At 47.7% G+C, this 21,822-nt stretch overlaps 1 protein-coding gene across 2 annotated transcripts in view; it reads left to right on the top strand.

Moving 5' to 3' along the window:
- roraa (RAR-related orphan receptor A, paralog a) overlaps nucleotides 1-19,034 on the top strand; it is a 459,616-nt gene extending 440,582 nt beyond the window's left edge. For both annotated transcript variants that reach the window (XM_069902931.1, XM_069902932.1), the window contains 2 exons: nucleotides 16,662-16,774; nucleotides 17,942-19,034. In XM_069902931.1, the coding sequence (XP_069759032.1) occupies nucleotides 16,662-16,774; nucleotides 17,942-18,106 (278 nt within the window). In that variant the 3' untranslated portion in view covers nucleotides 18,107-19,034. The remainder of the gene's footprint in view (nucleotides 1-16,661; nucleotides 16,775-17,941) is intronic.
- The last annotated feature ends 2,788 nt before the right edge of the window (nucleotides 19,035-21,822 follow it).

The following is a 21,822-nucleotide window of genomic DNA, read 5'->3' as shown; positions in this document are numbered from 1 at the left end:
CTTGTGATGTGAGTGAGTTCCAAAGTGTGACCTTGTGATGTGAGTGAGTTCCACAGTGTGACCTTGTTACGTGAGTGAGTTCCACAGTGTGACCTTGTGATGTGAGTGAGTTCCACAGTGTGACCTTGTTATGTGAGTGAGTTCCACTGTGTGACCTTGTTATGTGAGTGAGTTCCAAAGTGTGACCTTGTGATGTGAGTGAGTTCCACAGTGTGACCTTGTGATGTGAGTGAGTTCCACAGTGTGACCTTGTGATGTGAGTGAGTTCCACAGTGTGACCTTGTTATGTGAGTGAGTTCCACTGTGTGACCTTGTTATGTGAGTGAGTTCCAAAGTGTGACCTTGTGATGTGAGTGAGTTCCACAGTGTGACCTTGTGATGTGAGTGAGTTCCACAGTGTGACCTTGTGATGTGAGTGAGTTCCACTGTGTGACCTTGTTATGTGAGTGAGTTCCACAGTGTGACCTTGTTATGTGAGTGAGTTCCACAGTGTGACCTTGTTATGTGAGTGAGTTCCACTGTGTGACCTTGTTATGTGAGTGAGTTCCACAGTGTGACCTTGTGATGTGAGTGAGTTCCACTGTGTGACCTTGTGATGTGAGTGAGTTCCACAGTGTGACCTTGTTATGTGAGTGAGTTCCACAGTGTGACCTTGTTATGTGAGTGAGTTCCACAGTGTGACCTTGTTATGTGAGTGAGTTCCACAGTGTGACCTTATGATGTGAGTGAGTTCCACTGTGTGACCTTGTTATGTGAGTGAGCTCCACAGTGTGACCTTGTTATGTGAGTGAGTTCCACAGTGTGACCTTGTTATGTGAGTGAGTTCCACAGTGTGACCTTGTGATGTGAGTGAGTTCCACAGTGTGACCTTGTTATGTGAGTGAGTTCCACAGTGTGACCTTGTTATGTGTGTGAGTTCCACAGTGTGACCTTGTGATGTGAGTGAGTTCCACAGTGTGACCTTGTTATGGGAGTGAGTTCCACAGTGTGACCTTGTTATGTGAGTGAGTTCCACAGTGTGACCTTGTTATGTGAGTGAGTTCCACAGTGTGACCTTGTGATGTGAGTGAGTTCCACTGTGTGACCTTGTTATGTGAGTGAGTTCCACAGTGTGACCTTGTGATGTGAGTGAGTTCCACAGTGTGACCTTGTGATGTGAGTGAGTTCCACAGTGTGACCTTGTGGTGTGAGTGAGTTCCACAGTGTGACCTTGTTATGTGAGTGAGTTCCACAGTGTGACCTTGTTATTTGAGTGAGTTCCACAGTGTGACCTTGTGATGTGAGTGAGTTCCACAGTGTGACCTTGTTATGTGAGTGAGTTCCACAGTGTGACCTTGTGATGTGAGTGAGTTCCACTGTGTGACCTTGTTATGTGAGTGAGTTCCACAGTGAGACCTTGTTATGTGAGTGAGTTCCACTGTGTGACCTTGTGATGTGAGTGAGTTCCACAGTGTGACCTTGTTATGTGAGTGAGTTCCACAGTGTGACCTTGTGATGTGAGTGAGTTCCACAGTGTGACCTTGTGATGTGAGTGAGTTCCTCAGTGTGACCTTGTGATGTGAGTGAGTTCCACAGTGTGACCATGTTATGTGAGTGAGTTCCACTGTGTGACCTTGTTATGTGAGTGAGTTCCACAGTGTGACCTTGTTATGTGAGTGAGTTCCACAGTGTGACCTTGTGATGTGAGTGAGTTCCACAGTGTGACCTTGTGATGTGAGTGAGTTCCACAGTGTGACCTTGTTATGTGAGTGAGTTCCACAGTGTGACCTTGTGATGTGAGTGAGTTCCACTGTGTGACCTTGTTATGTGAGTGAGTTCCACAGTGAGACCTTGTTATGTGAGTGAGTTCCACTGTGTGACCTTGTGATGTGAGTGAGTTCCACAGTGTGACCTTGTTATGTGAGTAAGTTCCACAGTGTGACCTTGTGATGTGAGTGAGTTCCACAGTGTGACCTTGTGATGTGAGTGAGTTCCTCAGTGTGACCTTGTGATGTGAGTGAGTTCCACAGTGTGACCTTGTGATGTGAGTGAGTTCCAAAGTGTGACCTTGTGATGTGAGTGAGTTCCACAGTGTGACCTTGTTATGTGAGTGAGTTCCACAGTGTGACCTTGTGATGTGAGTGAGTTCCACTGTGTGACCTTGTGATGTGAGTGAGTTCCACAGTGTGACCTTGTGATGAGAGTGAGTTCCACAGTGTGACCTTGTTACGTGAGTGAGTTCCACAGTGTGACCTTGTGATGTGAGTGAGTTCCACTGTGTGACCTTGTTATGTGAGTGAGTTCCACAGTGTGACCTTGTGATGTGAGTGAGTTCCACAGTGTGACCTTGTTATGTGAGTGAGTTCCACAGTGTGACCTTGTGATGTGAGTGAGTTCCACAGTGTGACCTTGTGATGTGAGTGAGTTCCACAGTGTGACCTTGTTATGTGAGTGAGTTCCACAGTGTGACCTTGTGATGTGAGTGAGTTCCACTGTGTGACCTTGTTATGTGAGTGAGTTCCACAGTGAGACCTTGTTATGTGAGTGAGTTCCACTGTGTGACCTTGTGATGTGAGTGAGTTCCACAGTGTGACCTTGTTATGTGAGTGACTTCCACAGTGTGACCTTGTGATGTGAGTGAGTTCCACAGTGTGACCTTGTGATGTGAGTGAGTTCCACAGTGTGACCTTGTGATGTGAGTGAGTTCCACAGTGTGACCTTGTGATGTGAGTGAGTTCCACAGTGTGACCTTGTTATGTGAGTGAGTTCCACAGTGTGACCTTGTGATGTGTGTGAGTTCCACAGTGTGACCTTGTTATGTGAGTGAGTTCCACAGTGTGACCTTGTGATGTGAGTGAGTTCCACAGTGTGACCTTGTGATGTGAGTGAGTTCCACAGTGTGACCTTGTGATGTGAGTGAGTTCCACAGTGTGACCTTGTGATGTGAGTGAGTTCCACAGTGTGACCTTGTTATGTGAGTGAGTTCCACAGTGTGACCTTGTGATGTGAGTGAGTTCCACTGTGTGACCTTGTTATGTGAGTGAGTTCCACAGTGTGACCTTGTGATGTGAGTGAGTTCCACAGTGTGACCTTGTGATGTGAGTGAGTTCCACTGTGTGACCTTGTTATGTGAGTGAGTTCCACAGTGTGACCTTGTTATGTGAGTGAGTTCCACTGTGTGACCTTGTGATGTGAGTGAGTTCCACAGTGTGACCTTGTTATGTGAGTGAGTTCCACAGTGTGACCTTGTGATGTGAGTGAGTTCCATAGTGTGACCTTGTGATGTGAGTGAGTTCCACTGTGTGACCTTGTTATGTGAGTGAGTTCCACAGTGTGACCTTGTTATGTGAGTGAGTTCCACAGTGTGACCTTATGATGTGAGTGAGTTCCACAGTGTGACCTTGTGATGTGAGTGAGTTCCACAGTGTGACCTTGTTATGTGAGTGAGTTCCACAGTGTGACCTTGTGATGTGAGTGAGTTCCACAGTGTGACCTTGTTATGTGAGTGAGTTCCACAGTGTGACCTTGTGATGTGAGTGAGTTCCATAGTGTGACCTTGTTATGTGAGTGAGTTCCACAGTGTGACCTTGTGATGTGAGTGAGTTCCACAGTGTGACCTTGTTATGTGAGTGAGTTCCACAGTGTGACCTTGTGATGTGAGTGAGTTCCACAGTGTGACCTTGTTATGTGAGTGAGTTCCACAGTGTGACCTTGTGATGTGAGTGAGTTCCATAGTGTGACCTTGTTATGTGAGTGAGTTCCACAGTGTGACCTTGTGATGTGAGTGAGTTCCACAGTGTGACCTTGTTATGTGAGTGAGTTCCACAGTGTGACCTTGTGATGTGAGTGAGTTCCACTGTGTGACCTTGTGATGTGAGTGAGTTCCACAGTGTGAACTTGTGATGTGAGTGAGTTCCGCAGTGTGACCTTGTTATGTGAGTGAGTTCCACTGTGTGACCTTGTTATGTGAGTGAGTTCCACAGTGTGACCTTGTGATGTGAGTGAGTTCCACAGTGTGACCTTGTGATGTGAGTGAGTTCCACAGTGTGACCTTGTGATGTGAGTGAGTTCCATAGTGTGACCTTGTTATGTGAGTGAGTTCCACAGTGTGACCTTGTGATGTGAGTGAGTTCCACTGTGTGACCTTGTTATGTGATTGAGTTCCACAGTGTGACCTTGTTATGTGAGTGAGTTCCACTGTGTGACCTTGTTATGTGAGTGAGTTCCACTGTGTGACCTTGTTATGTGAGTGAGTTCCACAGTGTGACCTTGTGATGTGAGTGAGTTCCACAGTGTGACCTTGTGATGTGAGTGAGTTCCACATTGTGACCTTGTGATGTGAGTGAGTTCCACAGTGTGACCTTGTGATGTGAGTGAGTTCCACTGTGTGACCTTGTGATGTGAGTGAGTTCCACAGTGTGACCTTGTGATGTGAGTGAGTTCCACTGTGTGACCTTGTGATGTGAGTGAGTTCCACTGTGTGACCTTGTGATGTGAGTGAGTTCCACTGTGTGACCTTGTGATGTGAGTGAGTTCCACAGTGTGACCTTGTGATGTGAGTGAGTTCCACAGTGTGACCGTGATGTGAGTGAGTTCCACTGTGTGACCTTGTTATGTGAGTGAGTTCCACTGTGTGACCTTGTGATGTGAGTGAGTTCCACTGTGTGACCTTGTGATGTGAGTGAGTTCCACAGTGTGACCTTGTGATGTGAGTGAGTTCCACTGTGTGACCTTGTTATGTGAGTGAGTTCCACTGTGTGACCTTGTGATGTGAGTGAGTTCCACTGTGTGACCTTGTTATGTGAGTGAGTTCCACAGTGTGACCTTGTTATGTGAGTGAGTTCCACTGTGTGACCTTGTGATGTGAGTGAGTTCCAAAGTATGACCTTGTTATGTGAGTGAGTTCCACAGTGTGACCTTGTTATGTGAGTGAGTTCCACAGTGTGACCTTGTTATGTGAGTGAGTTCCACATTGTGACCTTGTGATGTGAGTGAGTTCCACAGTGTGACCTTGTGATGTGAGTGAGTTCCACAGTGTGACCTTGTGATGTGAGTGAGTTCCACAGTGTGACCTTGTGATGTGAGTCAGTTCCACAGTGTGACCTTGTGATGTGAGTGAGTTCCACAGTGTGACCTTGTGATGTGAGTGAGTTCCACAGTATGACCTTGTTATGTGAGTGAGTTCCACAGTGTGACCTTGTTATGTGAGTGAGTTCCACTGTGTGACCTTGTTATGTGAGTGAGTTCCACAGTGTGACCTTGTGATGTGAGTGAGTTCCACAGTGTGACCTTGTGATGTGAGTGAGTTCCACAGTGTGACCTTGTGATGTGAGTGAGTTCCACAGTGTGACCTTGTGATGTGAGTGAGTTCCACAGTGTGACCTTGTGATGTGAGTGAGTTCCACAGTGTGACCTTGTGATGTGAGTGAGTTCCACAGTGTGACCTTGTGATGTGAGTGAGTTCCACAGTGTGACCTTGTGATGTGAGTGAGTTCCACAGTGTGACCTTGTGATGTGAGTGAGTTCCATAGTGTGAACTTGTGATGTGAGTGAGTTCCATAGTGTGACCTTGTGATGTGAGTGAGTTCCATAGTGTGAACTTGTGATGTGAGTGAGTTCCATAGTGTGAACTTGTGATGTGAGTGAGTTCCATAGTGTGACCTTGTGATGTGAGTGAGTTCCATAGTGTGACCTTGTGATGTGAGTGAGTTCCACAGTGTGACCTTGTGATGTGAGTGAGTTCCACTGTGTGACCTTGTTATGTGAGTGAGTTCCATAGTGTGAACTTGTGATGTGAGTGAGTTCCATAGTGTGAACTTGTGATGTGAGTGAGTTCCACTGTGTGACCTTGTTATGTGAGTGAGTTCCATAGTGTGAACTTGTGATGTGAGTGAGTTCCACTGTGTGACCTTGTTATGTGAGTGAGTTCCATAGTGTGACCTTGTGATGTGAGTGAGTTCCACAGTGTGACCATGTTATGTGAGTGAGTTCCACAGTGTGACCTTGTGATGTGAGTGAGTTCCACAGTGTGACCATGTTATGTGAGTGAGTTCCACAGTGTGACCTTGTTATGTGAGTGAGTTCCACAGTGTGACCTTGTTATGTGAGTGAGTTCCACAGTGTGACCTTGTTATGTGAGTGAGTTCCATAGTGTGAACTTGTGATGTGAGTGAGTTCCACTGTGTGACCTTGTTATGTGAGTGAGTTCCATAGTGTGACCTTGTGATGTGAGTGAGTTCCATAGTGTGACCTTGTTATGTGAGTGAGTTCCACAGTGTGACCTTGTTATGTGAGTGAGTTCCACAGTGTGACCTTGTGATGTGAGTGAGTTCCACAGTGTGACCTTGTGATGTGAGTGAGTTCCACAGTGTGACCTTGTGATGTGAGTGAGTTCCACAGTGTGACCATGTTATGTGAGTGAGTTCCACTGTGTGACCTTGTGATGTGAGTGAGTTCCACAGTGTGACCTTGTTATGTGAGTGAGTTCCACTGTGTGACCTTGTTATGTGAGTGAGTTCCACAGTGTGACCATGTTATGTGAGTGAGTTCCACTGTGTGACCTTGTGATGTGAGTGAGTTCCACAGTGTGACCTTGTTATGTGAGTGAGTTCCACTGTGTGACCTTGTTATGTGAGTGAGTTCCACAGTGTGACCTTGTGATGTGAGTGAGTTCCATAGTGTGACCTTGTGATGTGAGTGAGTTCCACAGTGTGACCTTGTTATGTGAGTGAGTTCCACAGTGTGACATTGTTATGTGAGTGAGTTCCACAGTGTGACCTTGTGATGTGAGTGAGTTCCACAGTGTGACCTTGTGATGTGAGTGAGTTCCACAGTGTGACCTTGTGATGTGAGTGAGTTCCACAGTGTGACCATGTTACGTGAGTGAGTTCCACTGTGTGACCTTGTGATGTGAGTGAGTTCCACAGTGTGACCTTGTGATGTGAGTGAGTTCCACAGTGTGACCTTGTTATGTGAGTGAGTTCCACAGTGTGACCTTGTTATGTGAGTGAGTTCCACAGTGTGACCTTGTTATGTGAGTGAGTTCCACAGTGTGACCTTGTGATGTGAGTGAGTTCCACAGTGTGACCTTGTGATGTGAGTGAGTTCCACAGTGTGACCTTGTGATGTGAGTGAGTTCCACAGTGTGACCATGTTATGTGAGTGAGTTCCACTGTGTGACCTTGTGATGTGAGTGAGTTCCACAGTGTGACCTTGTTATGTGAGTGAGTTCCACTGTGTGACCTTGTTATGTGAGTGAGTTCCACAGTGTGACCATGTTATGTGAGTGAGTTCCACTGTGTGACCTTGTGATGTGAGTGAGTTCCACAGTGTGACCTTGTTATGTGAGTGAGTTCCACTGTGTGACCTTGTTATGTGAGTGAGTTCCACAGTGTGACCTTGTGATGTGAGTGAGTTCCATAGTGTGACCTTGTGATGTGAGTGAGTTCCACAGTGTGACCTTGTTATGTGAGTGAGTTCCACTGTGTGACCTTGTTATGTGAGTGAGTTCCACAGTGTGACCTTGTTATGTGAGTGAGTTCCACTGTGTGACCTTGTGATGTGAGTGAGTTCCACAGTGTGACCTTGTGATGTGAGTGAGTTCCACAGTGTGACCTTGTGATGTGAGTGAGTTCCATAGTGTGAACTTGTGATGTGAGTGAGTTCCATAGTGTGACCTTGTGATGTGAGTGAGTTCCATAGTGTGAACTTGTGATGTGAGTGAGTTCCATAGTGTGAACTTGTGATGTGAGTGAGTTCCATAGTGTGACCTTGTGATGTGAGTGAGTTCCATAGTGTGACCTTGTGATGTGAGTGAGTTCCACAGTGTGACCTTGTGATGTGAGTGAGTTCCACTGTGTGACCTTGTTATGTGAGTGAGTTCCATAGTGTGAACTTGTGATGTGAGTGAGTTCCATAGTGTGAACTTGTGATGTGAGTGAGTTCCACTGTGTGACCTTGTTATGTGAGTGAGTTCCATAGTGTGAACTTGTGATGTGAGTGAGTTCCACTGTGTGACCTTGTTATGTGAGTGAGTTCCATAGTGTGACCTTGTGATGTGAGTGAGTTCCACAGTGTGACCATGTTATGTGAGTGAGTTCCACAGTGTGACCTTGTGATGTGAGTGAGTTCCACAGTGTGACCATGTTATGTGAGTGAGTTCCACAGTGTGACCTTGTTATGTGAGTGAGTTCCACAGTGTGACCTTGTTATGTGAGTGAGTTCCACAGTGTGACCTTGTTATGTGAGTGAGTTCCATAGTGTGAACTTGTGATGTGAGTGAGTTCCACTGTGTGACCTTGTTATGTGAGTGAGTTCCATAGTGTGACCTTGTGATGTGAGTGAGTTCCATAGTGTGACCTTGTTATGTGAGTGAGTTCCACAGTGTGACCTTGTTATGTGAGTGAGTTCCACAGTGTGACCTTGTGATGTGAGTGAGTTCCACAGTGTGACCTTGTGATGTGAGTGAGTTCCACAGTGTGACCTTGTGATGTGAGTGAGTTCCACAGTGTGACCATGTTATGTGAGTGAGTTCCACTGTGTGACCTTGTGATGTGAGTGAGTTCCACAGTGTGACCTTGTTATGTGAGTGAGTTCCACTGTGTGACCTTGTTATGTGAGTGAGTTCCACAGTGTGACCATGTTATGTGAGTGAGTTCCACTGTGTGACCTTGTGATGTGAGTGAGTTCCACAGTGTGACCTTGTTATGTGAGTGAGTTCCACTGTGTGACCTTGTTATGTGAGTGAGTTCCACAGTGTGACCTTGTGATGTGAGTGAGTTCCATAGTGTGACCTTGTGATGTGAGTGAGTTCCACAGTGTGACCTTGTTATGTGAGTGAGTTCCACAGTGTGACCTTGTTATGTGAGTGAGTTCCACAGTGTGACCTTGTGATGTGAGTGAGTTCCACAGTGTGACCTTGTGATGTGAGTGAGTTCCACAGTGTGACCTTGTGATGTGAGTGAGTTCCACAGTGTGACCATGTTACGTGAGTGAGTTCCACTGTGTGACCTTGTGATGTGAGTGAGTTCCACAGTGTGACCTTGTGATGTGAGTGAGTTCCACAGTGTGACCTTGTTATGTGAGTGAGTTCCACAGTGTGACCTTGTTATGTGAGTGAGTTCCACAGTGTGACCTTGTTATGTGAGTGAGTTCCACAGTGTGACCTTGTGATGTGAGTGAGTTCCACAGTGTGACCTTGTGATGTGAGTGAGTTCCACAGTGTGACCTTGTGATGTGAGTGAGTTCCACAGTGTGACCATGTTATGTGAGTGAGTTCCACTGTGTGACCTTGTGATGTGAGTGAGTTCCACAGTGTGACCTTGTTATGTGAGTGAGTTCCACTGTGTGACCTTGTTATGTGAGTGAGTTCCACAGTGTGACCATGTTATGTGAGTGAGTTCCACTGTGTGACCTTGTGATGTGAGTGAGTTCCACAGTGTGACCTTGTTATGTGAGTGAGTTCCACTGTGTGACCTTGTTATGTGAGTGAGTTCCACAGTGTGACCTTGTGATGTGAGTGAGTTCCATAGTGTGACCTTGTGATGTGAGTGAGTTCCACAGTGTGACCTTGTTATGTGAGTGAGTTCCACTGTGTGACCTTGTTATGTGAGTGAGTTCCACAGTGTGACCTTGTTATGTGAGTGAGTTCCACTGTGTGACCTTGTTATGTGAGTGAGTTCCACTGTGTGACCTTGTTATGTGAGTGAGTTCCACAGTGTGACCTTGTGATGTGAGTGAGTTCCATAGTGTGACCTTGTGATGTGAGTGAGTTCCACAGTGTGACCTTGTTATGTGAGTGAGTTCCACTGTGTGACCTTGTTATGTGAGTGAGTTCCACAGTGTGACCTTGTTATGTGAGTGAGTTCCACAGTGTGACCTTGTTATGTGAGTGAGTTCCACTGTGTGACCTTGTTATGTGAGTGAGTTCCACAGTGTGACCTTGTGATGTGAGTGAGTTCCATAGTGTGACCTTGTGATGTGAGTGAGTTCCACAGTGTGACCTTGTTATGTGAGTGAGTTCCATAGTGTGACCTTGTGATGTGAGTGAGTTCCACAGTGTGACCTTGTGATGTGAGTGAGTTCCACAGTGTGACCTTGTTATGTGAGTGAGTTCCACAGTGTGACCTTGTTATGTGAGTGAGTTCCACTGTGTGACCTTGTGATGTGAGTGAGTTCCACAGTGTGACCTTGTGATGTGAGTGAGTTCCACAGTGTGACCTTGTGATGTGAGTGAGTTCCACAGTGTGACCTTGTTATGTGAGTGAGTTCCACAGTGTGACCTTGTTATGTGAGTGAGTTCCACTGTGTGACCTTGTGATGTCAGTGAGTTCCACAGTGTGACCTTGTGATGTGAGTGAGTTCCATAGTGTGACCTTGTGATGTGAGTGAGTTCCACAGTGTGACCTTGTTATGTGAGTGAGTTCCACAGTGTGACCTTGTTATGTGAGTGAGTTCCACTGTGTGACCTTGTGATGTGAGTGAGTTCCACAGTGTGACCTTGTTATGTGAGTGAGTTCCACTGTGTGACCTTGTTATGTGAGTGAGTTCCACAGTGTGACCTTGTGATGTGAGTGAGTTCCACAGTGTGACCTTGTTATGTGAGAGAGTTCCACAGTGTGACCTTGTAATGTGAGTGAGTTCCACAGTGTGACCTTGTGATGTGAGTGAGTTCCACTGTGTGACCTTGTTATGTGAGTGAGTTCCACAGTGTGACCATGTTATGTGAGTGAGTTCCACAGTGTGACCTTGTGATGTGAGTGAGTTCCATAGTGTGACCTTGTGATGTGAGTGAGTTCCACTGTGTGACCTTGTGATGTGAGTGAGTTCCACAGTGTGACCTTGTTATGTGAGTGAGTTCCACTGTGTGACCTTGTTATGTGAGTGAGTTCCACAGTGTGACCTTGTTATGTGAGTGAGTTCCACTGTGTGACCTTGTTATGTGAGTGAGTTCCACTGTGTGACCTTGTTATGTGAGTGAGTTCCACAGTGTGACCTTGTGATGTGAGTGAGTTCCACTGTGTGACCTTGTGATGTGAGTGAGTTCCACTGTGTGACCTTGTGATGTGAGTGAGTTCCACTGTGTGACCTTGTTATGTGAGTGAGTTCCACAGTGTGACCATGTTATGTGAGTGAGTTCCACAGTGTGACCTTGTGATGTGAGTGAGTTCCACTGTGTGACCTTGTGATGTGAGTGAGTTCCACTGTGTGACCTTGTGATGTGAGTGAGTTCCACTGTGTGACCTTGTTATGTGAGTGAGTTCCACAGTGTGACCATGTTATGTGAGTGAGTTCCACAGTGTGACCTTGTGATGTGAGTGAGTTCCATAGTGTGACCTTGTGATGTGAGTGAGTTCCACTGTGTGACCTTGTGATGTGAGTGAGTTCCACAGTGTGACCTTGTGATGTGAGTGAGTTCCACAGTGTGACCTTGTTATGTGAGTGAGTTCCACTGTGTGACCTTGTGATGTGAGTGAGTTCCACTGTGTGACCTTGTTATGTGAGTGAGTTCCACAGTGTGACCATGTTATGTGAGTGAGTTCCACAGTGTGACCTTGTGATGTGAGTGAGTTCCACTGTGTGACCTTGTGATGTGAGTGAGTTCCACTGTGTGACCTTGTTATGTGAGTGAGTTCCACAGTGTGACCTTGTGATGTGAGTGAGTTCCACTGTGTGACCTTGTGATGTGAGTGAGTTCCACAGTGTGACCTTGTTATGTGAGTGAGTTCCACTGTGTGACCTTGTGATGTGAGTGAGTTCCACTGTGTGACCTTGTTATGTGAGTGAGTTCCACAGTGTGACCATGTTATGTGAGTGAGTTCCACAGTGTGACCTTGTGATGTGAGTGAGTTCCACTGTGTGACCTTGTGATGTGAGTGAGTTCCACTGTGTGACCTTGTTATGTGAGTGAGTTCCACAGTGTGACCATGTTATGTGAGTGAGTTCCACAGTGTGACCTTGTGATGTGAGTGAGTTCCATAGTGTGACCTTGTGATGTGAGTGAGTTCCACTGTGTGACCTTGTGATGTGAGTGAGTTCCACTGTGTGACCTTGTTATGTGAGTGAGTTCCACAGTGTGACCATGTTATGTGAGTGAGTTCCACAGTGTGACCTTGTGATGTGAGTGAGTTCCATAGTGTGACCTTGTGATGTGAGTGAGTTCCACTGTGTGACCTTGTGATGTGAGTGAGTTCCACAGTGTGACCTTGTTATGTGAGTGAGTTCCACTGTGTGACCTTGTTATGTGAGTGAGTTCCACAGTGTGACCTTGTTATGTGAGTGAGTTCCACTGTGTGACCTTGTTATGTGAGTGAGTTCCACTGTGTGACCTTGTTATGTGAGTGAGTTCCACAGTGTGACCTTGTGATGTGAGTGAGTTCCACTGTGTGACCTTGTGATGTGAGTGAGTTCCACAGTGTGACCTTGTTATGTGAGTGAGTTCCACTGTGTGACCTTGTGATGTGAGTGAGTTCCATAGTGTGACCTTGTGATGTGAGTGAGTTCCACTGTGTGACCTTGTGATGTGAGTGAGTTCCACAGTGTGACCTTGTTATGTGAGTGAGTTCCACTGTGTGACCTTGTTATGTGAGTGAGTTCCATAGTGTGACCTTGTGATGTGAGTGAGTTCCACTGTGTGACCTTGTGATTTGAGTGAGTTCCACAGTGTGACCTTGTTATGTGAGTGAGTTCCATAGTGTGACCTTGTGATGTGAGTGAGTTCCACTGTGTGACCTTGTGATGTGAGTGAGTTCCACAGTGTGACCTTGTTATGTGAGTGAGTTCCACTGTGTGACCTTGTTATGTGAGTGAGTTCCACAGTGTGACCTTGTGATGTGAGTGAGTTCCACAGTGTGACCTTGTTATGTGAGTGAGTTCCACTGTGTGACCTTGTTATGTGAGTGAGTTCCACAGTGTGACCTTGTGATGTGAGTGAGTTCCACAGTGTGACCTTGTGATGTGAGTGAGTTCCACAGTGTGACCTTGTGATGTGAGTGAGTTCCACAGTGTGACCTTGTGATGTGAGTGAGTTCCACAGTGTGACCTTGTTATGTGAGTGAGTTCCACTGTGTGACCTTGTTATGTGAGTGAGTTCCACAGTGTGACCTTGTGATGTGAGTGAGTTCCACAGTGTGACCTTGTTATGTGAGTGAGTTCCACAGTGTGACCTTGTTATGTGAGTGAGTTCCACAGTGTGACCTTGTTATGTGAGTGAGTTCCACAGTGTGACCTTGTTATGTGAGTGAGTTCCACTGTGTGACCTTGTTATGTGAGTGAGTTCCACAGTGTGACCTTGTGATGTGAGTGAGTTCCACAGTGTGACGTGATGTGAGTGAGTTCCACAGTGTGACCTTGTTATGTGAGTGAGTTCCACAGTGTGACCTTGTGATGTGAGTGAGTTCCACAGTGTGACCTTGTGATGTGAGTGAGTTCCACAGTGTGACCTTTTGATGTGAGTGAGTTCCACAGTGTGACCTTGTTATGTGAGTGAGTTCCACTGTGTGACCTTCTTATGTGAGTGAGTTCCACAGTGTGACCTTGTTATGTGAGTGAGTTCCACAGTGTGACCTTGTTATGTGAGTGAGTTCCACAGTGTGACCTTGTGATGTGAGTGAGTTCCACAGTGTGACCTTGTTATGTGAGTGAGTTCCACAGTGTGACCTTGTGATGTGAGTGAGTTCCACAGTGTGACCTTGTGATGTGAGTGAGTTCCACAGTGTGACCTTGTTATGTGAGTGAATTCCACAGTGTGACCTTGTTATGTGAGTGAGTTCCACAGTGTGACCTTGTTATGTGAGTGAGTTCCACAGTGTGACCCTGTTATGTGAGTGAGTTCCACTGTGTGACCTTGTTATGTGAGTGAGTTCCACAGTGTGACCTTGTTATGTGAGTGAGTTCCACAGTGTGACCTTGTTATGTGAGTGAGTTCCACTGTGTGACCTTGTTATGTGTGTGAGTTCCACTGTGTGACCTTGTTATGTGAGTGAGTTCCACAGTGAGACCTTGTTATGTGAGTGAGTTCCACTGTGTGACCTTGTTATGTGAGTGAGTTCCACAGTGTGACCTTGTTATGTGAGTGAGTTCCACAGTGTGACCTTGTTATGTGAGTGAGTTCCACAGTGTGACCTTGTTACGTGAGTGAGTTCCACAGTGTGACCTTGTTATGTGAGTGAGTTCCACAGTGTGACCTTGTTATTTGAGTGAGTTCCACTGTGTGACCTTGTTATGTGAGTGAGTTCCACAGTGTGACCTTGTGATGTGAGTGAGTTCCACAGTGTGACCTTGTGACGTGAGTGAGTTCCACAGTGTGACCTTGTTATGTGAGTGAGTTCCACTGTGTGACCTTGTGATGTGAGTGAGTTCCACAGTGTGACCTTGTGATGTGAGTGAGTTCCACAGTGTGACCTTGTGACGTGAGTGAGTTCCACAGTGTGACCTTGTGATGTGAGTGAGTTCCACTGTGTGACCTTGTGATGTGAGTGAGTTCCACAGTGTGACCTTGTTATGTGAGTGAGTTCCACAGTGTGACCTTGTTATGTGAGTGAGTTCCACAGTGTGACCTTGTTATGTGAGTGAGTTCCACAGTGTGACCTTGTGATGTGAGTGAGTTCCATAGTGTGACCTTGTTATGTGAGTGAGTTCCACAGTGTGACCTTGTTATGTGAGTGAGTTCCACAGTGTGACCTTGTTATGTGAGTGAGTTCCACAGTGTGACCTTGTTATGTGAGTCAGTTCCACAGTGTGACCTTGTGATGTGAGTCAGTTCCACAGTGTGACCTTGTGATGTGAGTGAGTTCCACAGTGTGACCTTGTGATGTGAGTGAGTTCCACAGTGTGACCTTGTGATGTGAGTGAGTTCCACAGTGTGACCTTGTTATGTTAGTGAGTTCCACAGTGTGACCTTGTAATGTGAGTGAGTTCCACAGTGTGACCTTGTTATGTGAGTGAGTTCCACAGTGTGACCTTGTGATGTGAGTGAGTTCCACAGTGTGACCTTGTTATGTTAGTGAGTTCCACAGTGTGACCTTGTAATGTGAGTGAGTTCCACAGTGTGACCTTGTTATGTGAGTGAGTTCCACAGTGTGACCTTGTTATGTGAGTGAGTTCCACAGTGTGACCTTGTGATGTGAGTGAGTTCCACAGTGTGACCTTGTTATGTGAGTGAGTTCCACAGTGTGACCTTGTGATGTGAGTGAGTTCCACAGTGTGACCTTGTGATGTGAGTGAGTTCCACAGTGTGACCTTGTGATGTGAGTGAGTTCCACAGTGTGACCTTGTTATGTGAGTGAGTTCCACAGTGTGACCTTGTGATGTGAGTGAGTTCCATAGTGTGACCTTGTGATGTGAGTGAGTTCCACAGTGAGACCTTGTGATGTTAGTGAGTTCCACAGTGTGACCTTGTGATGTGAGTGAGTTCCACTGTGTGACCTTGTGATGTGGGTGAGTTCCACAGTGTGACCTTGTTATGTGAGTGAGTTCCACAGTGTGACCTTGTTACGTGAGTGAGTTCCACAGTGTGACCTTGTGATGTGAGTGAGTTCCACAGTGTGACCTTGTTATGTGAGTGAGTTCCACAGTGTGACCTTGTGATGTGAGTGAGTTCCACAGTGTGACCTTGTTATGTGAGTGAGTTCCACAGTGTGACCTTGTGATGTGAGTGAGTTCCACAGTGTGACCTTGTGATGTGAGTGAGTTCCACAGTGTGACCTTGTGATGTGAGTGAGTTCCACAGTGTGACCTTGTTATGTGAGTGAGTTCCACAGTGTGACCTTGTGATGTGAGTGAGTTCCATAGTGTGACCTTGTGATGTTAGTGAGTTCCACAGTGTGACCTTGTGATGTGAGTGAGTTCCACTGTGTGACCTTGTGATGTGAGTGAGTTCCACAGTGTGACCTTGTTATGTGAGTGAGTTCCACAGTGTGACCTTGTTATGTGAGTGAATCCCGCAGTGTGACTTTGTTATGTTAATGAGTGCCGTGTTTGGGCACTGGATTTTAGGTCTATGCTCTGCGTGTGGGGTGTTAGCACTTGATGTGGAAACTGGCTGCCGCATGTGGGTACTGGGTGCTTTGTGCCGGCACTCGGTCCAAGGTGTGGGCAATAGATTTGGTGTGTGGGCAGTGGGTTCAGGGTGCGGGCACTCGGTGTGTTGCATGAGCACTGGGTGCAGTGTATGGGCACTGGTTCAGGGTTTGAGCTCTGTGTGTTGTGTGTGGGCACTGGTTGCCAGGTGTGTGCACTGGGTGCAGGCTGTGGGCACTGAGTGTCGTGTGTGCGACTGGATGCTTTGTGTGGGTACTGGGTGCAAGGTGTATGGACACTGGGTGCAGGGTATTGGACTGCGTGCATTGTGTGGGCACTGGGTGTGGGGTTTTGCCGCTGGATGCATGTGCACTGGATGCAGGGTTCACGGGCACTGGGTTCAGTGTATGTGGTGTGTGGGACTGGGTGCGATGTGTGGGTCTGGGTGCAGTGTGTGTGTCCTGGGTGCATGGTGTGTGGGCACTGGCTATGGGGTTTTGATGCTGGGTGTATGGGTACTGGGTGCAAGGTGTGTGTGTCGCTGGCTGCCAGGCATTGAAGGGTGCCCTGGTGACGTCCCTGTCGTGCACGGGCTGCCACTGTGTACCTAGCTCTTTTCCTTCAATGGAGGGCAGAGGTGACTGTGTGGTGGTCTCACTTCTCAGATCGCCTGTGGCTTCAGGAGAAAATGAAAGTGGAGAAGTTGCAGCGGAGGATCCACCTGGCACTCCGGCACCTCCTGCAGAAACACCACCATGACGACGACGTCCTGGCCAAGGTACGGAGCCCACTCTCGGCTCACCCATTCCATGTTTGTTGTCCCTGCGATGCCCATGAGGGGGCTGTTATCCTTGTTGTTTGACAGGGGTTGTGTTTGGGTCACTGCTTGAAGAAATGGCATTTTATCGCCCCCTATTGGTTTCATGGTCAACTAACAGTTTAGTAATTGGGCGACATATTTAAATTCTCCTGCTGCTGTTCCCGGCGCGGCCGCTCTGAGTCACAGCAAGAAATATCAAGAGCACGAAGTTGGTAGAAACCAGGGGCCTGGCATTATCCATCTGTCACCGCAGCACCGCCGTCACCTGCCTGCCGCTTGGCACTGGTTAACGACAGCTCCCCGAGCCGGTGAGCTCCCCTGTTGGACCAGCTGAGGGTCGCCGTGGATATCAGCACGTGGCCATGGAACGTAGCTGCCGAGCATCTAGTCCCCTAGCTCGCCCCATCGCCGACGCTCTGGTGAATGGCACCAATGGTGTGGATCTCCCAATGGCCACCCATTTCAATTCCCCGTCCCATTCCCTTATGGATACCATCTGGATCATATTGTCATTGACTGCTAATTACTGTTAACCCCCCCCCCACCTCTTCTTACCTCATCAACTTTCCACCGTCTCTCTCTTTCTGTGTGTGTGTGTGTCTCTCTCTCTCTCCCCCTTTTTCCCCCTGTCTCCTTTCCCAGAGGCAAAATCAATTCTCACCTTTCCTCTTCTCATATCCAATGAACACTTGTTGTCTGTTGGTTTCGACTCTTTTCCCCCACCCACCCCCCCACCAAATTCTTCAGTCTTTATCTTGACATCTTCCTGTTCTTTTCTTACATCTTGAGGAAGGGCTCAGGCCCAAAATGTCAGCAATACATCTTTACCTTCTGTAGATGTCGCGAGACAGGCTGGGCTCCTTCAGCACATCTCCGTGTGTGCTTTTACTGCCATCACAGCGTCTGCAGATTTTCATGTTTCACTCCTGGGCCCCCTCAACAGCCCTGTCACCTTGACTGTTCCTCTCTCCCTTGGTGCTGCTGAGTGTTCCCACTTTGGTTCCCATTTTCTTTTCCCGATTTCCCGTGATTTTAACTCTTTATCCCACTGCGTTCCTTTCTGCTGGCTTTCCACCCACCCTGATGATGGAAATGTCCTCTAAATGTCTCCCCTTCTCTTTCCAGCTCCTGTCTAAAGTGACCGCCTTACGAGCCCTGTGCATTCGACACACCGAGAAGCTCTCCACGTTTAAAGCAATACACCCGGACGTTGTGCGCGTGCACCTCCCCCCGCTGTACAAGGAGCTATTCAGCTCCGAGTTTGAGCAAATGGTGCCAGCAGATAGTTAACGACTGGTACCAGTGCACGCCGGAGCCCAGCGGTCAAGTGGCGAGAGTCTGCCACCCAGTGCCCGCAACCCCAGGTGATCAAGAAGGCGGTGGGGTGAGGGCTCCAGAGGATGGGGGCAGGGGGAATCAACACTAATTTCCTCGTGAAAGCTGAACCTGTTTTCTCATGCATTTAGTTTGTGTAGAGCAGACAGTGTTACCATGACATTTTAATGCTAAGAAGCTTATTTAAGAGCAAATCTTTTACAGGGTATATTGAGTAAATACGGTGACTATAACATTTAATATCAGTATATCATTTTAACCTGCTGTTCTGTGAGATGATATATAAATATATATTTTAAGCACCTTATCCCAATTTGTACATGATAATATTAGTATTTATTAATGCTGTTGAAGGACATGCGAGTTTAATTGTTGAGTGTGGAGGTTCTAGATTCTTCTGTTTTAATTGATGTTTGTGTGTGTAGGGACATCAGCGCAATGAGCTTGGTTTATAAGCACACTCCCTTTCTGTTGCCTGCGTGGCCGATTTACTGATTCAGATTCTGAACCATGATTTATAAAGTTCAAAGCCCTCTCTGGACCACTTGAGAAAGAGTTCTATTTTTATAACCCTTGACAAATATGAGGGAGCTATTAAAATGCTCTGGCAATAAAAGAGATGTGGTTTGTGTAAGTTTTTTTTGTAAGGTGAGATGGTCAGAGGAAGAAATGTTATTTTCTAAAGGCTCGGTGTTATTTTCTTCGGAGACCCTGTCTGAGACTCTTTCGTCTGATGAGCCGTAATGTTTTATATGTTCTCCGGCAAGGATCCTCATATTGGAGGTTTCCTTGTGAAACATCATTCCAAAAAAATGACTGACATCATTGAAATGTCCAAAGCACATTTCGTTTTCAGGTGGGGAGAGGTGGGGTACTTCTGAGAGGTGAGACGCTGGGTGTTCTTGGGGGGGGGGGGGCGGGGGGGGGGGTCCCAGCTTATCTGGGTGAGTCCTTGAGTACAGAGTGTGGGTCTGCCGGTGGGTATACAGGTGCAAGAGTGAGGGCGCCCAGGCGTGCGCGGGCCGGTGAGTGTGCACATGTATGTGGGAGTGTGCGTACACCTGTGGTGAGCCGAGATCCCTGTGGCTTTTTTTTCCACATCTCATTGCTCGTGATGCAACATGTAGAAGGGCAGACTGGTGCACATCTAACCCCTCAGGGAAGCAAGCTGTGCGTTAACACGGTTTCTTGTGTGAAGGGCTGATGCTTGGATGATGTGTGGCTGCATGTGAGGCAGCCCCGAGATGGTTGTGTCTCTGGGATAACCCTGGAATCTTGTGGTTTGGCTGGTGTTTGTTTTACTTGGTTATGGCGATGACCGGTGATGGTGGTGGGCGATGATGGCAGTGACCGGTGATGGTGGTGGGTGATGAGGCAGTGACTGGTGACCAGTAATGGTGGTGACCGGTGATGGTGGTGACGGGTGACCAGTGATGGTGGTGACAGGTGACCAGTGATGGTAGTGACCAGTGATGGTGGTGGGTGATGAGGCAGTGACTGGTGACCAGTGATGGTGGTGACAGGTGATCAGTGATGGTGGTGACCAGTGATGGTAGTGACCAGTGATGGTGGTGGGTGATGAGGCAGTAACTGGTGACCAGTGATGGTGGTGACCAGTGATGGTGGTGACCAGTGATGGTGGTGACCAGTGATGGTGGTGACCGGTGATGGTGGTGACCGGTGATGGTGGTGACATGTGACCAGTGATGGTGGTGACCAGTGATGGTAGTGACCAGTGATGGTGGTGGTTGATGAGGAAGTGACTGGTGACCAGTGATGGTGGTGGGTGATGAGGCAGTAACTGGTGACCAGTGATGGTGGTGACCGGTGATGGTGGTGACCGGTGATGGTGGTGACCGGTGATGGTGGTGACCGGTGATGGTGGTGACCGGTGATGGTGGTGACTGGTGACCAGTGATGGTGGTGACTGGTGACCAGTGATGGTGGTGACTGGTGACCGGTGATGGTGGTGACCGGTGATGGTGGTGACCGGTGATGGTGGTGACCGGTGATGGTGGTGACTGGGGATGGTGATGACCGGTGGTGGTGGTGGTGGTGGTGAGTCGTGACCGGTAATTGGTGACAGTGGTGACTCGTGGCTAGCAACAATGGTTTCTTTGAAAACAATCCAGGAATCTGACTGCACGGTGAATAGAGGCCAAAATCCCTTGTGGTCAGATGAAGGATTTGAAATTTTAGCTCAGGACGCAAGCTTGGTTAGTAGACTATATTTTCATTTAAAACCAGTACACAAGTAAAAACGAAATTACGTCCCCCAGAAACCGCAATACTACCCATATAACCACGGTTACACATCAAACAACACAAGACACCATTTCTGGTCCAGACAAATGATAAAAACTACACAAGACTAAAGCACACCTTCATAAAACTACTTAATGAGTAAAATAACAGGGTTGACAATACAGTAGAAGATGAAAAACTCAACAATAGGCACAGTGGAGCCAATCACATTTTAGAGACTTAGGTTTAAGAAATCCAGTTAGTTGAGTAGAAGAACTGCCACACAGTTAACGTCCATACTGGCCTGACAGCATTGGCACCTTAACGGTAGAGAGGACCCCCCCCCCCCCCCATGGACTTCTCTCTACATCCACCGCAAAGGCACCGCGCTCCAAGATGGCTCGGCCTCCAGACTAGGCACATGACAGGGCCACTCCAGCTTCCCGGACGCCTCCCCCCCCACAGGACCGCCAGCCAGGCTTGCGCCGCCTGCTCCGGACACCCCGACGCAGCTCTGCGGTCCTGCCACGGCGTCTCCTCAGTCAGCACCCGATGTCCGGAAGCCTCGTCTCCACAGCAGGCTAGGCCATGCCACTTTTTACACACTTTACTTCGCCGTTCTCAACTTCCCTTCTCCACAGCGCTACCATCTGATCTTAAAAATTGAGTACGGCACTCCGCTTGGACCATTTCGGTAGAATCACGTTTGGGAGAGGCTGCTGCAGCCGAGCTGCGTCACCATGTTCCGTGGTGGATATTTCTGTAGAAAGCCTCGATTTATTATCATAGTTCAGGAGACAGGATCTCTCCCTCTGTTATCCTCTCTCTCTCTCTCTTTTGCTCTGTATCTATCCCTCCCTCTTTCTCATTGTCTATTTCTCCCTAGGCTGCTGCTGTCGGAGACGATGCAGCCTGCAACACCAGCATTCACCAGGAGACTCCCCCTGATCCTACCTGGTGCAAGCAGTAAAATCCAGAGCACGTATTGACCTGTTTCTCCTCACAGTTTTGGGGAGACACGGGTACAGGGCCCTGCCTGCTCACTAGGCACAGTCAAGAGCCATTGACCGGGGGGATCTGTCTTCCTGTAATCAAAACATGCACTGAATTGCCATATGTTCATTCTTTGGGTGCTCCATCCCCACAGACATATGACTCATCCCCACGGGCATTCATTCCCATAGACGTGTGACCCATGCCCACGGATATCCATTCCCATAGACGTGTGACCTGTTCTCCACGGACATCTATTCCCATGGACGTGTCATAAAAGGTGTGCACAATTACAGAAGATACCTGCAAGGTCAGAGGACTTCCCAAAAACGAGTGGGCTCTTCAAATAATTGAGGAAATCTGGAACAACTGGAAATCTGGAATGAAGAACAAAATTCCGAAAAGTCTGAACAGATCAGGCAGCATCCGTGGAG

Source organism: Narcine bancroftii, chromosome 11 (assembly GCF_036971445.1).
Source record: "Narcine bancroftii isolate sNarBan1 chromosome 11, sNarBan1.hap1, whole genome shotgun sequence".
In the NCBI taxonomy this organism is placed as follows: Eukaryota; Metazoa; Chordata; class Chondrichthyes; order Torpediniformes; family Narcinidae; genus Narcine; species Narcine bancroftii.
The sequence above is the reverse complement of the archived record's forward strand: the minus strand, read 5'-3'. Positions and strand labels throughout refer to the sequence as shown.